The sequence below is a fragment of the Aspergillus luchuensis genome, chromosome 8, assembly GCF_016861625.1.
Source record: "Aspergillus luchuensis IFO 4308 DNA, chromosome 8, nearly complete sequence".
Lineage (NCBI taxonomy): Eukaryota > Fungi > Ascomycota > Eurotiomycetes > Eurotiales > Aspergillaceae > Aspergillus > Aspergillus luchuensis.
Window position 1 is genome coordinate 1074686 of NC_054856.1, and position 16504 is coordinate 1091189.

Sequence of the window (16504 nt, forward strand, 5' to 3'; positions counted from 1 at the left end):
ATGATACAGATCGCCGGGTTGAAGTGAAAGTGCTAAGTAGTAGTATGAACACTTACAAGACGAATGAAAAAGAAGAATCATATAACACTCGTCAGACTACTAACCAGTTGACCGAACTCTATCATAAAGAGACATGAATCCGCTCGTTCCTTTACCTACCGCAAGTGCTCAGGACTTCAGTAAGGTAAGTATTGGGATCGCCATGATAACAAAAAAGTCCACTATAACTACTTGCCAAGCCAATGACCAACCCGCTGTCTAAACGTCATCCCCATACCTCCTCATCTTGACTACACACCCTTCTCCGCATGAAAGAACCAATGTAAGAACCTGCCTCTCCTCGCTGACTCTCTTCCCCATCCTATACCCCTCCGCCTGCTCGATAGCTTCAAAAGTCTGCAGCAACCGCACGATGGTGTATCCAACCTCCAGCAACGCAAATTCCTGTCCCAAGCAAACTCTTGGTCCACCGTTAAACGGCAAATACCCCCAGCCTACATCCTTCAGCGCATCGTTCTCCCACCGCTCGGGTCGAAATTCGTCTGCGTCGGCGCCGTAGATATCCCTGCGGCGGTGCATCGCGTAGACACAGTATCCTACGGCCTCGCCTTTTCGGACGAGGATTGGTGCGGTGCCCGTTGCTCCGCCCCCTGTGGGGAGGGTTGTGGTTTTGGTGGCGGCGCGCGAGTTTACAGGGACGGAGGGGTAGAGGCGAAGGACTGGGATGTTAATGAAATCAGGGTATTGCGAATGATATTTCGAGGAAGATTGAGATTGAAATACCTTCTTTAATGACGAGTGAGAGATACTGAAGTGATTTGACCTGAGTTATAGTAGGCGTCGGCGACCTGAGTCCCACCCCAACTGTATCACTGATCTCGGCCCGCAACTTTGAAAAGACGTGAGGATGCTGGACAAGTAGACGTCTGGATTTGTGTCAAGAGTCAGCTTTCCCAGAAACAAGCATCGGTACATTGGCCCTTACATTGTCCAAGTGAGGCAACAAGCCGTAGTGTCCCTCCCAGCTAACAGGATGTTTAGGCACTGATCCCGAAGCACTTCCAGGTTCCGCGTTTCCTCGATCAAGGCATCAATGAAGATGTATGGCTCTGTCTTATTGCCCGGAGCCTTGTTTGTGGTTGAGATCAAGGCCTTCTGCACAGCACGGTCCACAAATTCATGGCAAGTCTTACATGCCTTACGAAAATTCCCCCCATCCAGAAGCCAATAGAAGTTACCCAATCGTCCGCGTTTGGCCAAGTACTCCTGTCCAAGATTGAAAGCGTTCGCAAAGTCCGATTCCTGGTTTGTCATACCCTCTAATTGGAGAGACTGTAGGTGTTTTCCAAACAGTAGAAAGAGGGTAGTCTCAAGAGTGAGGCGAAAGAAGAGCGGTTGTAGATCGACGGCGTTGTCATCGGGGATGCTGGAGATGAGGTTGTCTACGGCACTGCAGATTTGCTCAAAATTGGCGATTCTGTTCTTCAAGAATTGTGGGCGTAGCAGCTCGCGCGAGTGCCGCCACTGTGCGCCATCTTGAGTGAATATCCCACTCCCCAACAAGGGGTGGAAAGTTAGGGGTCGCAATCCGAGTCCAAAATCTGAAGTGCCATTGGTCAGTAGTAGCAAGAAGGTTCGGTGACAGACGTGTAGCACTGACCAGCAGATTGGGTCGACAAAAGAGCCTGTATGTTCTGAGGTTCGACAGTGTCGACTCCTCGGGAGAAAAGAAGATTTTGTTCGAACGTTGTGCCAGACTCTGCAACGATATCGAGAAAGAATTTGAGAATCTGCTGCTTACGGTCATGGCGAAATGCTTGAACAAGTAGATCTAGGCCCAGCGGCCAGGTCGAGTTCCATTGTCTGAGTGGCAGACATCCATTTGCGACGGCGGTTCGGTTGTTAGCCTACAATACAGGTTAGATAGCAGGAAATCCAATGCTGACAGCGACTCATACTCGCAGTTCTCGTTGCAGAGTGATGAATCTGTAGGCAAGCGCGCATATCAACATTCCCACAATGAGGATGTGAGCCGTTGAGCTGAAAAATGCCATGTGGCTTGCTTGGATGCAATTCAGATGAAATCGAAGGATCCTAAAATCAAGTACCGGGTATTCAAGCTCTAAAGTACTCATATATGACCCTCCCCACCTACGCTGTCGTTGCATCTGTCAGATGATTCAGGGGCAGGGCGCGTACGCCTAGGCATTTCAGGTTGCACAAATTCGAACTTATGAGATGATGACTCCTGGCAGCGCCACCATAGGGGAGAGAAGTGGGGTAGATGGTTGTCTAGACATGAAGTCCAAATATATTTTCATTGTTCATTTTCGAAGGCCGCGGCCCGCCTGCCTTACCACTGTGTTTACACACAACGTCAGTGGCTGGCTTTGACATGTCGGGAGTGTGGTACGCGCTTGGGGGATTTACGGGAAAAGAAGAACTATGCGAGCCTTTGGCCATGGTGCAACAAGTGCCCTACACTCAAAGGGAAAAGTTAGGTAAATAACAACGATACACGCTTCTACCCCTAGCGAGCTTAGGATGGATCAGAAATGTTTCGGTCAACACATCCCGAGGCAGAAACCATCCCACGCAGTGTTCGATTGCAGATTGCATCCTCAGTGTCAGCCACATAGGGACCCTTAAGGGAAAGGTTTCACTAAACAATCCATACCAACTAATCTAAATTGCCAAGGCTGATTTAACACTCCTTGATGCGATGGAAAGGCTATGGCGTCCTCCTTATTCAGGGCAGACCTTCATCCGCACCAGCTGGGCGCGTTGATTGAGCTTGCGAGACGCTATAAGCTTCTGGGAAGGTTTGATGAGAACATTCGGTACTGCGACGAGGCTATGGAGGGGTTGCAAGAAACCAATGTGACACAGCATCTGCTGGAAAGAAAGCTGCGGGAACAGACAATCTTGATGGGAGAATGGGAGTCAACTGTTGCATCCAACAAATGAAACTTTTGCACTTTCCTGGCAGTTCTCCTAGTATCCCAGGGATGAGCACGATGCGCCTTTCATGTGGTACGCTGCTATTCTTATCCCGTACTCAACCAACTTGTACGCTTCATTCACATAGATCACATCTATTATCTTTAGTACGCTTCTCCAGCTCACAATCTTGAAGATTTAGCGAAATCTGGTCTCTTCCCCTAGTAATTTGGAAGGTTCCGCTAGCGGCTGCAGTAATCAATGTCGGGTGGCACCAGCAGTGTCCTGTGCATGAAGTCCGAGGTCAACCTGGTTAATACCGGAGATAAGCAATATGAGAAGAGGCCAGTCTAATCTCAAAATAGCCGTTTAGTCCTCGAGTATAGCCCGGGCTTCAGGACCCACTGCTAGGCTTGCTTAGCTTCGCGCCACAGCCCCTAACAGTATGCACCTTCCTAAGTGCCACGAGCACATTGGCTTCAGCGCCAATCCAGTAGCACATGTTCCTATACAGAAGGATATGACAGACGTTGGTACTGATCATACGATAGGCAGTTCCATGGTTGTTACATGGTTAAAATCCCATATAGTCCGTATTTACAAATCGCCGAGGAAAGGAGGTCCTCACTGAGGCCAAGCTCTGAAAGGGAAAGCTTGGTAAATTGATCGCCCCCGCCACTAAAAGGCAAAGTGGAAACGCTTTTGTGCTTTGAAACTACCCGGACCATATCTTATAAAAAGCCACTATTGGCATATTAGTTCGTTCTGACTGTGCTCTTCGGTGGTCCGGCGGCTGTTGTGGGAGAACATGGGCCGTAGGGACCGCTCCACCATCTTCAGGGACGATATAATCCTACATGGTAACCTGGTCACGAATATTCTATTCCACATCCCACAATTATATAGAAGCAGAATGCGCGTGCCTGGGACTACGCAAGCTGCCCTGTGCAGCCTGGCCTTCATTGTTGAAGTCGCGGCCAAGGAAGATCCAGACTATAAGCCATCCCTCGAATTTCGACCCAACAATGTGACCCTCAGCATCCTAGACTACTGGGTGGGATCGTAAGTTGTTGGATGATACTTAGATGTTGCATCGATGCTGACTGCGCAGATACTATAACGGTACCACAAACGTGGAATTGTCGTTTTACACCGGGCTGGCTACGAATTGGAGTTTCCACTGCCCCAATCTCGTCAACACAACGGTTACCAAACAGTATGATTCTACTGTGCTGGCCCTAACAGAGCCCAACACCTACAATGTTGGCTATGACCCAGTGAATGCTTTCTTCACCATGTGGTCCAACAACTTCAATTTCTCCACATTACCTGGTCCAAGCTGGGATGGATTACAAGAAGACGCATCGTTGAAGTTCGCTGTGTTTTTGTCGGAGTGAGTGATCCCACCCAGAACAGAAGAATCTCAGCTGAAACTTATTAGTCCTGACTACCAGGAAGACGGCAAGGCGATTAACAACTTCAACTGGACACTCAATGCAACCCAAGGCCCACCGTACAGCTTATCAAGTACCCTTACCGAGTATGACCCGCAAGGGGGCTGGGCCTCTAACTTGGCCAGTTGCAACGGAAGTGACCCCCTGGATTGGAACTTTCATCCGGCTCCCTGGACTGTCAATGGAAATGGACTTTACCTGCCTGATCCGGTGGTTGATCTTCAATTTGATGGGAAAATTGCTAACATCTCCTTGATTTTGGAAGTACGATCAACATATTGAATATCGAAAGAATTAGTAACGAAGGGACAAGCGCCAGGGAACCTCTGAAACCCGTCCAATGATGACAATATGATCTTCAACGACCAAGCACCGGAGACTTGGCCCTTCGATATCATGAAAATAATGTACGTATCATCATACTTTCGCCCAAATCTTCCCCTTGGACAGGTAAAGGCGAGCCAGAGCATAGAACAACGTCCCGCCCGCAAGCATCACACCGGTGAAGACCTGCAACTTCCAGTACTCGCCATCCCCCGCCGCAATCAAGGAACCACCGATAGGGCTGCCTACAAGGGCCGAGATTGACATGAAAGCATACAGCGCTCCTGACCGTGTGCCAATCTCATGGATATTCGAGATCTGGGCGACCAAGGCTGGGCTGAGTGCCGTGTATGTGCCCGAGCTAAATCCAAACGCTGCAGCGAACACGATGGCCGTTGCGTTGGAGTGGCCGGGGAGCCATAGCCCGAGGACGAAGATTGTCGACAGGCCCGCTGCGCAGATTGAGATGTTGAAGTTGCCGAGTTTGTCTGCGGCGTAACCTGGTAGGATTCGGCCGATGCCACTGAAGCGTTGGTCAGCATGCCCGTTTTTCTATTCTAAATGACCGAGATCTCCCAAGCTCCAATCTACTTTCAGAGTTGACATCTTACCTTGCAGCATTGAATATCGAGACTAGATACCCGGCGAGACCCGTACTCATCTCCACATGCTCGCCGTATGTGACCATGTAGGTAATAGGAATAAACATCCCCATCGAATATAAGAAGCTCGCCATTGTCACCAGGACGAAGGGCACATCAGTAAACCCCTTGAAGTAACTAGTCAAAGTCAAAGCCGTGGGCTTCGGCCGCAAACGCGAGCGAACAGTCAAATTCGTCACGGCCAGCAATCCCAGCATCAAGAAGGCGCATATACGCATCGCCCAACCAAAACCATGTCGCGTGATGATGTGATCAACCAAGATCGGCATGATAACGCCACCTAGGCTTGAGCCGCTCGCGGTAATGCCCATTGCCAGAGCGCGCTTTTGGCGAAACCAGGTCGCCACGCAATTGAACGAGGAGTAGAGAACCATGCTTGCGCCAAGGGGGCTGCAGATCGATTGGGAAAGAATGAACTGGTAGTATTGCGAGGACAGCGAAGCCATCATTAGTCCGAATACGTGTAGCAGGGATCCTGTGAGGAGAAGCCATCGGGGTCCGTATGCATCAAATAGCCGGCCAACAAAGGGGCCCTAGGGGGTGATTAGATGAGTCGGTTTGGAAATTTCTCAGTTATATTCTTCTTTTATTGAGTACTCATGGCAACAATAGAACGTTAAACGCAGATGAGAATATGTAACTTACCGTAATGAACATCATGAACATAGATATGGCAGGAATCCACGACACTGTGCTTGCCGACAAGGTCCGCAGCTGGTGGGTTTGATAGTATGCCTGGAAAATGCCCACGCCTGCGCAATACATAATGAATAAGCCAAAGTATTTCAAAAGGAGATATGTGGCTCACAGTTTGTCCAGCCGAAGCTCGTGAATAGTCCAAAGAACGCTCCGACTACTACGAGCCATGCACGGAGACCGCCGTCTGGGAAGTCATTCGACTTTGTCTGTGAAGGGCCTGTATCCTGGCGTTCCTTCTCGTCGGTACCGTCTTGTGTGTCCATCCTGGCAGCGATGAAAGATTTCAATGGGTGGATTGAATGATTTGACAAGAAAATTGATATGATGTGGAATCAAAGACGAGGAACCTTGATCCGGATTCGTTTTGAGCTTGTAGTTGCGTCTGGTATTTATATTACTGCACTGAAGCTGCGAGTTATTGATTTACTTCTATATCAATCAGAGACTAGATCTAATCAAGTATAGTCTGTGGGGAAGGCGATGGATTCTAAGCAAGCTGATTGGATCGGAGGTCCGCGGTGGTCCGAGTGACCAGGGACATCAGCATATTGAGTCATCGATAACATCAATAACTATCCACGTCCTCCTCACAAGCAACTTTCCGTTCACTAAGAGCTTGTTTATGTACCTAGAGATGCACTCGCTTAAGCGGTCAATCCCTGACCAGGCTGTAGGGCCGACAAAACGAAGCGCTTGGCAACAGCCAGCGTCATGTGAGTTCTGCCGGCTTAAGAAGATCCGATGTGACAAGCAACGCCCTTGCTCTAGTTGCGTAGCTAGAGATACAACCTGTGAATATGTTTCATGTAAGCTGAGTTACAATGTTGCTTATGCTTGGAAGTTGACCCATGCAGTGGCAGGAGGGACCCTGCATCCAGCGGTCCAAACAGGTGTCAATGATAGTGCTCCGGCTACGTACATAGGCACTCCGTCGTTAGAAAGGTCTGCCCTCAATAACTACGTGATTTGACCAATTGCGCTAATTCTCACTCAGAGATATCCAGGAGGTAAAGGAGCGCTTGAAGAGGGTAGAACAACTGTTGCTGGAACGTCAGAGCCCACTCCAAGGCTCAAATCCGGGGGACGTAGATTCTTTGGTTATTACTCCCCAGCCTGAATCCAAGGCAGTATTGCGTAATGTTAACCACGAGGAGTGGGACAATCTGGAATCCATTGCAGCGTCCCCGCAGACTGAAGGATTGAAGGATTCGAAAACTGAAAACAAAAGTCTACAGAGCCAAGCACCCTCGGCAATAACGCAGGAGTGCGGTATAGATCGGCAGCTCCCTCCGGTTGACACAGCTATGGCACTGCTTGAACACTACGTTCAAGGAGTAGACTATTTGGGTCGTGTAGTCCATGCCCCATCGACACGCAGTCTCCTTGAAAGTGTATATTCTCAGCTGTCACAGTCAACTAGTCCTCCCGCCGAAAGTATCATATTCCTTCTAGCCATATTTGCTTCCGCGTCATTCTATCTAGAATGTGGGCAGCTCCATCTATCATCTGACGGGCTACACCTGCACGCAGGACAATCCCACCGTTGGAAAGAGACCACTCTTCAGCATATGTTGCAAATGGATCAGCTTTTCTCGTGCTCAATGATGTCATTGCAATCAGCTTTGATCATCCTAGTCCTTCTTTGGGATTCAGAAGGGCAATCAAAAAGATTTCATACTCTGAAAAGCCTCGCGTATGCGAAGGCAATTCAAATGGGGATGCATAATGTAGATGCAGGATCGTCAGACGTTGGGCAAGATCGCCTCGAACAGGAGATGAAGCGCCGTTTATGGTGGCACCTCACTTGTACAGATTGGTTAGTTATATGCATGCTTTCAAAGCAGACTGAATCTTTATGACTAACCATACTACTCACATCTCAGGTTACTTGGAAGCGCACCCGGCCCACAGCAGGGTATTTACATGATCAGCCCTCACCATACGACGGTCAAGTATCCTGCGAATATCGAAGACGAAGATCTGACCGAAGAGGGTATTCATCGACACCCGAAACCCGACCGTCACCCAACATCGATGTCATTCTTCCTCTGTCGTCTCAAATTCGCCCAACTCTGTCGCGAATCCATGGACGCAATTCAACATGCAAAGACTACGCAACCATCACAACTCATATACCCGCTCATACTGGAAATAAGCGACAAGTACATGTCTTTCCTCAGGGAGCTACCGTGGTTCTTCCGTCTTGAAGACGAAGAAGACGAGGCGAAACGTACAGACTTGACCAAGAAGCAGCCCTACATCTCGCATCAGCGCGCTGTGCTTCTCTATGGCATTTACTCACGCCTAGGTCGCCTCCACCGCCCGTTCGTCACTAAAGGTATCGCCGACCCTGGCTTTGCAGGTTCATACAATATCGGTATCGAGTGCGCGGAGAGACTCCTACGGATCCGTCGCATGACGGCGGTCCACGGGAGTCAGCTGCTTGACATATTCGGCCGCTCGCAGAGTGTTGACCAGCATACTTTCAATGCTATGCTGCTGCTCACAATAGATGTGATGGCGCATCCGAACTCGCCTGATTCAGAGCGCCGCAGAGCGGACGTTATTGAGATATGCCACATCTTGCAAGATAAGCATGTAAGGTTGGGTCAGCCTGCGAATGGAATTAGTCGAGCCGTGCAAATGCTGTTGGATATCGTGCGGAATTCGAACAGGCCCCACATCAAGGACAAAGATCGTATTGACAGCACCGGTCAGGTTAGCTCAAATACTGCGCAAAGTATGGATAGTCTAGTGGTTCCGGATCAATGCACAATGGCATCGGAAGCATCGTATCAAACGGCGTGGATCGACGAGTTCCTTTCAATATCTGATGATCAAGATATGGACACCCTTTTCGATGAGCTCTGGGGATCTTACTCAGAGACGAGCATTCCATCTCGGGAGGGCTTCTTGAACCGGGAGGGGCTCTCCTAGTGGCTTTGATGGGGCACGTCGTCGTATAAGGGTATTAGTGTTATGTTAAGAGAGGACAAACTCGAGGCTACTTGAGATACAGGCATAATTGACTTGTACTCGCTCATCAGACCAAAGCGGCCAAAGTCTTCTTCACAGCGCCAAGAGCCCTGACCTACAGACCTGGTCCGTACAGGTGTCATGACCCAAACCCACCAATAGCACCTCCAATCCTGCGCACATGAACCCTGCATAGGCCATATCATGGTCACAAGAAGCGAGATTCATGCAGGCCTGTGCATGAATATGTAGGACAGAATGACCCTAGTGACCAATCATATCACAGATACAGTAGCACAAGCATGCATGTCAACCTCAGCACAGGCCAGGAACTAATGCACGGTGTTGCAGGTTGATGGCTCTAAAAAGGACGCTAATGCACGGTGTTGCAGGACGATGGCTCTAAAATGTAGATCATCACGTGGTGTGTCCAATCATATCCATGGTTATCATCTACAATTGATCCACAGGATATCTGGGGGTGATTGGACTTGTCCGGGCCTGGATTTTTGATATTTTCGGGGGGGAAGACTACTGCTTCGTATTATGGAGGAAGAAACATGTTATCAATTCTAGCTAGACTACTGCATTATTCTCTAGCTTCGGAGGAGAAGAAGCACAGTAGGCAACCTACTATCCCTCTCTCAGAACAAGAACTTCTAATCCACACTTAGCACGGTCGCATATTTCTTGATTCTGGTCTTTTGTTGATAAAAATGGTATAGCTGCTCACTAGTGATAATATATTACATATGTATATGTTGCATCAAGGCATATTGACGATGACCAGCTCGAAACCATGTCTTGAACACCCGCAGCACCGAATTCCATCTCCATCGATATCACCGTTAGCTCTTCTGGAGTAGTACCCAGTAACTTTATAGGCAAACGGATAGGGTTTGCATTTGGCTGATATCCTGACAGACAGTGTGAGGTTGAAAGAGGTCTTTGACGAAGCAGCGACAGCAAGGATGCATTGAAAGGAGCTCGTGGGATCTTGTTCTGTGCATTGTGAAACCGAGCCGAGTATGTCTCCATTCGGTGGTTATGAGTCCGGGTCCCGTTCCACAGATATGGGACGAGGACGATACCTGCCGGAGACTATTTGACACATGGAGCGTTGCTGATACACAAAGCTGAGCTGGCGATTGCAGTATGCCTTGTAGACCACGCACGCAAAGCAGCAATACCCTCTAGCTGTTCTTCGCTAGTCCATATCGAAGACCCCAGAACTGGCACAGTGTCATAGACCTCGTCATTCACTCTCTCTCCTCATTCCGTGCCTTGTGTATGATTCCTAATCTCGTTAGGAAGCTGTACCGCGAAAACGGATTTTCTTCTTGGGGACTTACCCATGTATGCTATGAGTTGTGCTAGTCCAGAAGTATTCTTTTGCCTCGACTACAGGATTGCATGACTCATTTGCGGCGGTTTCTATCGGATGCTATAGTCGGCAAGCCTGGTCAAATTGCGCTTCTTTACGAAAAGAAATTATCGATTCTAGCTTGCGTTCACAGTGGAGAAACGTTAATCTGAGAGCCTGGTATACGATCATATTATGTTGAGAAGTCTCGGCAGGTAAGCACATCACCTGACCTACTGCGTTTGTAGTCACGTTCTACGCTTCACCTCCCCACATGATTGTTTCTTTTCGACTTCACGCGTTGGCTGCATCAAAGAATGAGCAATTCCGCCTGTGACATACGTCTCTGGGTATCCGGCTCGATGAGAGCAGTATAGCTACGGCATGATGCTAAACTCGCAGCTCAGGGATCCAGTCGCTCCACTGTTGCAACCACACCTTCATCAATGATGCGTCCACCGGACCCAACGCTCGCAAAGCTGCACTATACTTCTGAGCGTTGGTGGTATCCGCGGGAGGACATTTCCAACCCTCAGAATCAGCAAGTGACCTGAAGAAACCTAGAAGTGACGCCGCAGGAATTTCCAGCAAGGCCTCCTCGTTGAGTTTCAGGTCGGATACACGGTCCGTCAGGTTTTGCACCCATTCCTTTAGCGGAATAATTCTGGAGGAACAGGCTTGACTTATAACCTGTGCCAATGGCTCCCAGTTACCAAGATGTGGGTTTGTGATATGATAGACCTCTGCGTTGTTCAACCCGGTGGAAGCTAACCGATCATTATGTCTCCCGCAGGCGATTTGAACAATACTCCGAGCAGCGACATCCTAGGAAGTTAGTACACTAGGGCTTTATCAAAAAAGTCATATCAGCAAGTGGTTCACTTACAATGGGCACCCAATCCACTGGAATTGACCCAATGCTGTCAGGCAATTCTTTCATCGTCTGAGATGTTCGTACCAGTGCCGGAAACCAGTCTCGTGTCGTCCACATACCTGCCTCAGCATCTGTGGGTCCTCCCAGTTGACCAACACGGTGAACAGCAATTTCCTGTTTCGTTTCCCTCGCGACGAGGTCACAGAGAACTTCTGCTGCGTACTTCGATTCTGCGTAGCCTTGACTAAGTACTGTTGACGGCCCATGCAGTGTTTCTGCAATGTGATCAGTTTCAGGCACAACGGTAGGGCGACCACTAACGGCCGCGATGGAAGAAATGAAATGGAATGCGGCCTGGCGAGATGAGCCCTTGATTAGGTTGAGAAGCCGTCCCGTCCCTTCCAGCTGAGAACGGAAACTGGACAGTGGCAGATTGAAATTCACCATCCAAGCATTATGGAATACAATATCCACCTGCTCTCGCAAGTAACTGTATTCATCCGCAGTCAGTCCGAGGCGTTCTTGGCTCAAGTCAGCCTGCCAGAATTTGACTCGAGAAGTATCCACAAGCCAGCCATCAGCTAACTGCTTCTCACGGAATCTAGCGAGCTGTCGGCTTTCCGCATCTGCCGAACGATTGAGGCAATATACCTGTGCAACAGTCGGATCCTGCAGCAGCTCCTCTAGGAGGTAGCTGCCAAGCTCTCCAGTTGAACCAGTCAGAAGTATCGTTTTTCCGCTGAGCTGAAGGTTCTGTGCCTGCTGCCAGATTGCATGTGTCAATTGATGCTCTCGTGGCCAAAAGCTCGATGTGTGCTTCTCGCTTTCCGCTCCAACATGACCATGTAGTTGTCGAAAAAGCGTACTTGCGAGACGCCGGACCGTGGCTTGCTCATAGATGACTGCACTGGTCCACAATGCAGCTATTTGTTTAGATTGACGCATGCGATCGGCCGCATCTTGCAGTGCCTGCGCGAGTCGAACTACCTGAAGAGAATCCATCCCTAGAGAGACAATATCGGCATCTAGTTCCACAGAAATGCCACCCAAGATCCGAGAAACAGCTTCTTGTAGCCACAGCTCGATACCTTCCATAGTCGACTCTTGCAGCTTTTCCACGTCGTTAATAGAGCCTTCGTCACCCGCTGCTTCACTATATAATGCATTGATAACATCCTCATAGAGCTGAGCGGTTTCTCGCCGGCGAAGAGACCCCTTAGGGGCCAGCGCAAATGGCCGATTGCGAGAGGCAATAGCGACACGGTTATGATGAATCTGTCCGTGGGCAGGCAACAAGCGATTAGCATCTTTCACAAGGGGCTCCAGAGCCTGCTTCAGCCATTGTGGGGTCCATGTCTCCGGGAGCTCATCCCACTGAGGTTGAACTAGCAAGGCCACTTGGAATCGATTCTGGCCGAAAATAGCAGCACGATGAATCAAGGAATGGGATTCAAGGAGGTGCTCGGCATCAATAGGGTTCAGCTTTTCGCCGTTGTTTAGAACTATTATGTCATCTGCTCTCCCCTTTGATCGCCACAGGTGCGGCTTTGTTGGATGAGGTTCAAAAAGATCACCCGTTCGATATTCGCTAAGATTTGGAAAGGCGTGGAAAATGGCATGATACCGACGGGAGGAAGGTCGAGGGATAACTAACTCCCACAGTCCATCACCGACTTCCTCCATGTGATGTTCGAAGGCGGGATTCCATTCGAAGCAATCCCAGTCCGCGGGGTCTTCACACAGAAGTGTCGGTGTGTAACCGGTCTCACTGCTGCCCATCAATGTTTGCAGGCGAAAGTGGGAAGAAATTGCGTTTCCCGTGGCGCTTGACAGTGGTGCACCGCCGAAGTTCACTGCGGAAAACCCCTGTATTGCCTGTCGTCCCTTCTCAGATGACCAAAGATCCTGCAACGCAAACGGAGCGATTAGACACCATCGAGGTGAATTGGGAGTGGCCATAATCCGCGAGAAGAGATCTGGGGTCAAAGGTCGATCCGGGGATAGTAGAAAAGGTGTCTCGTAAAATATGCACTCAAACACGCAAACTATTCCGATAAAGTGGAATAATGGTCCGTGGCAGAATCGCATCTCACCCTTGTGTCGCAGAAACAACTGGGCGGATTCACGACCTTGAGGCACGGGAAGCGTTTGCATCTGATCCATCGTTGCCAGATATCCATGGGTCAGAGTTACCGGTTTTGGAAGACCCGTAGTCCCCGAGCTGTGGATGATGATAGCTGGGCGGTCTTCTATGTCTGCAAAATCCTCTTGGTGGGGATACGGCTTGACAGGAGATGCTGCGAAGACATCCCAGACGGGATCCATACGCCATCGTTCCAATCCGAGATCAGAGCAAGCGACTTCAACCTGGTCGACAACTTTCTTTAGCTGGGGTCGCTCGCTACCATCCACAAGCACTGAGCAGTTCGTCTTCGACAGTAAATGATGAAAGGCTGCCTGCGAGTTGCGAGTGGATAGAAGTAGAGCCTAAGCCAATCAGTCAGAAACAAGCATCGTTATTGTGAGACAGGAATCTCCAGCCAGGAATGTGAGATGGTCATACCGCATGGCCTGTCTTCATGCAAGCTAGCTCAAAAACCAAGTATCGCAAGTCATTCGTTCCAATATAGGCAAGAATCTGCTGCTTTCTTCCAAGAAGTCTGCTGTCAATCCACCACGCTACACGGTTCACAGCAGCAGACACTTGGTGGAACGTTATACAACGCCATTCACAATCCGCATCCTGGGAGCTGGGGTGCAGACAGTACAAGCGATCGGGCTGATCCTTCGCTTGCTGGTCTACCAGCTGAGTTAAAAGCCGTCCTGAAACATCAGCGGACCCCATATTGCTCTCAAAACTCGATCCTATATTGTTGGTAGTGCGGTCGCTGTGAGAGAGAATTTTATGCTTCTTTATACACTTCAACCCCCACTCCATCATTCCGGAGAAGAGACCACAGATACGTGAGTTACATCACCCGTGGTATAGGCTCGACGATCAGAAAGTCCAGATGGGGCAGCCTTCATCCCTTGCTGTACGAGAAACGTTCTTTCTACAATCTGCCGATCTTAACTACCTTTTAGTCGCAGTGATGATCCTTGAAACCTGCATATGAGAGGTATGACTGACTGACGTCAAGACTTTCCTTTCTCGACTTCTCGCGACTTGCTCTAGGTCTCTATAATAGACAACGCTGGCGCATACATGCACGCAAGTTGGTGCCACTATAGCAACTTTGAAAAGCCCCATGGTAAAACCGTGACTAACCACGACTAGGATTCATAGGATTACGTCACTAAAAAAGCAGCGTAGTCGCATCTCGATTATCTTTATGCGAATACAAGGCCGCATTTAGATGAGCGAACGATGCTTTAGTGTGTTGATAGCTGGCTCTGCGCCACAACCCATTCCAGGGCGGACAGCATTTGCCTTATCTCTGGCCCTGACCTCGGGATATTATGACCAGCCGAATGTTTGATTGACTTCCGAGTTTTAGAGTCACAAAGAGCCTCGACGAGAAGGCCACAATCGTCCAACCCCGGTATATCTTCCTTTCCACGCAGGTGGACAGATGGAAGTGTTATACGTGTTGGTACTACGTCTGGATGCAGGACGCACGGGACGAGATCAAGCGGGCGATCAAGGAAAAATGACACCGGCTCGCGTGTTATAGACTTGGTTCCCTTAATCACCTTCACAAAGCTCTCGGTAACAGAACGAACTGGTTCTGGAAGCTGTGCAATCTGTTTATCTTGCCCAGAGCGGAGACGTTGCTGATCGACTAATGAAAGAGAACCGAATACAGACTGACAGGAAGCTTCATTCGCGGCGCATGGAATTGTAGGCGAATAAAATATTGCAAAACGGAAAGGTAGGAGCTCATCTGGATATGCCATTCTGTGCTCGAGCAGGAACGAAATCGCGAGTGCAGCGCCTTGACTGAATCCCAAAACCCCGTCGAAAGGGCCATGCTCGTCAATGGCCTCTTCGATCAAGGCATGGGCTGCATCAATCTCCCCTGCATCAAAGGACCGCGTCCAGCAGTAATATGGAGGTGGAAAAGTGCTCTCAATGCCTAACCAGTTGGTGAAGCTAAGTATTAGCAACTATTGGCGTGCGTTGGTAGACCGACAACCATACCTGGCGCAGGCGGGCATTCAACTTCACCTGAGAGAAAATGAAACTCACAGCTCGGGTCAGCATCTCGCATCAACCCTGAAAGTTGATATCGCAGAATATCAGGCCCCGTACCGTAGCCATGAAGGCAGAGGATTTTCATTTTGCTTGCTGCTTTTGGTTTGGTGTTCTCCCAGTATAGGATGCGGTTGGACACGGTTGGACAAAGCCCAGTAAGGCTGCTTCGAGTCGCATCATGCTGTTCGCCCTACTAATGGAATTTAAAGGGCTCTTGGCCACCAGTACCATGGCAGTACTCACCATGCATAGTAAGCTATCTGCCTAACAAATATGTCCTTGCAGAGGCTGACGTTATCTATGGTGTGGGTACTGGGGTCAGCAGAGAGATTCCTGATCCACTTTCATGGGAAGTATGCAGGATTCCGATACTGTTCACAAATAATAGGCGAACGACATTTGGGAAAAGTTAACAGCGACGCTGACCATTGTTTCACGACGCCAGAAGGTGACACAAACGTTGTCGATCCCAGCGGTATGATTAATACTCGCCACGTAAAATTTTGACTATACTAGTGGCATTCAGACGATCTACTGATGATGGTAAAGGCCATTGAAGAGGAAGGTGATCGGGTATGTTATCACCAGACAAACATTATTCCGCTGTTTTGCGCATAATCTAGGATGTTGCCGGTACAGGAATCCAATGCATCCATTCATATAAGTTCACTCATCTTCCTGACAAGGGCGCTCACGGGTACTTGGCCCTTGCGTGCGGTCTCCACTAGTTGGAATTTTGATGAAAGCTCCGGCGGATCTTATTGGTCCATTGTTCGTATGGTCTACTAAGCATCGCTATTTATCCAATGAGATTGCGGTATATCTATCTACATGACGATCGTTAAGGACATGGATGCAAGTGAACATCGGGAAATACTATTCCTGTCTGATGGACGGGCCCGCTGTTGTCGATCCGCACGGCTTAATCCATTCCTCGACCTCCCTTGTACAACCTTGATTACTAAAAGGGTAGATGGTTGACCTCATGGCTTAACCAACATTTCCAGCCTCGCAGTT

General features: G+C 49.2%; 5 protein-coding genes across 5 annotated transcripts; 2 read left to right on the top strand and 3 right to left on the bottom strand.

Annotated features, from left to right (window-relative positions):
- Positions 1-258: 258 nt before the first annotated feature.
- On the bottom strand, positions 259-2054 carry AKAW2_80389A (cytochrome P450; the record flags this gene model as incomplete). The annotated part of the gene is made up of 5 exons (XM_041681404.1): positions 259-719; positions 784-926; positions 986-1601; positions 1661-1907; positions 1959-2054. 5 exons carry the CDS (start codon positions 2052-2054, stop codon positions 259-261), a joined length of 1563 nt encoding a protein of 520 aa, XP_041548350.1.
- Positions 2055-3853: 1799 nt separating this feature from the next.
- On the top strand, positions 3854-4676 carry AKAW2_80390S (uncharacterized protein; the record flags this gene model as incomplete). The annotated part of the gene is made up of 3 exons (XM_041681405.1): positions 3854-4002; positions 4052-4333; positions 4382-4676. The coding sequence occupies 3 exons, from the start codon at positions 3854-3856 to the stop codon at positions 4674-4676; spliced, it is 726 nt and encodes a 241-aa protein (XP_041548351.1).
- A 135-nt stretch (positions 4677-4811) lies between these two features.
- AKAW2_80391A (putative MFS monocarboxylate transporter (Mct)) lies at positions 4812-6342 on the bottom strand (the record flags this gene model as incomplete). The annotated part of the gene is made up of 4 exons (XM_041681406.1): positions 4812-5241; positions 5330-5913; positions 6026-6132; positions 6189-6342. 4 exons carry the CDS (start codon positions 6340-6342, stop codon positions 4812-4814), a joined length of 1275 nt encoding a protein of 424 aa, XP_041548352.1.
- A 359-nt stretch (positions 6343-6701) lies between these two features.
- AKAW2_80392S (Zn(II)2Cys6 transcription factor) lies at positions 6702-9016 on the top strand (the record flags this gene model as incomplete). The annotated part of the gene is made up of 4 exons (XM_041681407.1): positions 6702-6885; positions 6934-7021; positions 7074-7895; positions 7963-9016. 4 exons carry the CDS (start codon positions 6702-6704, stop codon positions 9014-9016), a joined length of 2148 nt encoding a protein of 715 aa, XP_041548353.1.
- Positions 9017-10808: 1792 nt separating this feature from the next.
- Positions 10809-14137, bottom strand: AKAW2_80393A (putative NRPS-like protein biosynthetic cluster; the record flags this gene model as incomplete). The annotated part of the gene is made up of 3 exons (XM_041681408.1): positions 10809-11243; positions 11305-13779; positions 13856-14137. The coding sequence occupies 3 exons, from the start codon at positions 14135-14137 to the stop codon at positions 10809-10811; spliced, it is 3192 nt and encodes a 1063-aa protein (XP_041548354.1).
- Positions 14138-16504: the final 2367 nt, after the last annotated feature.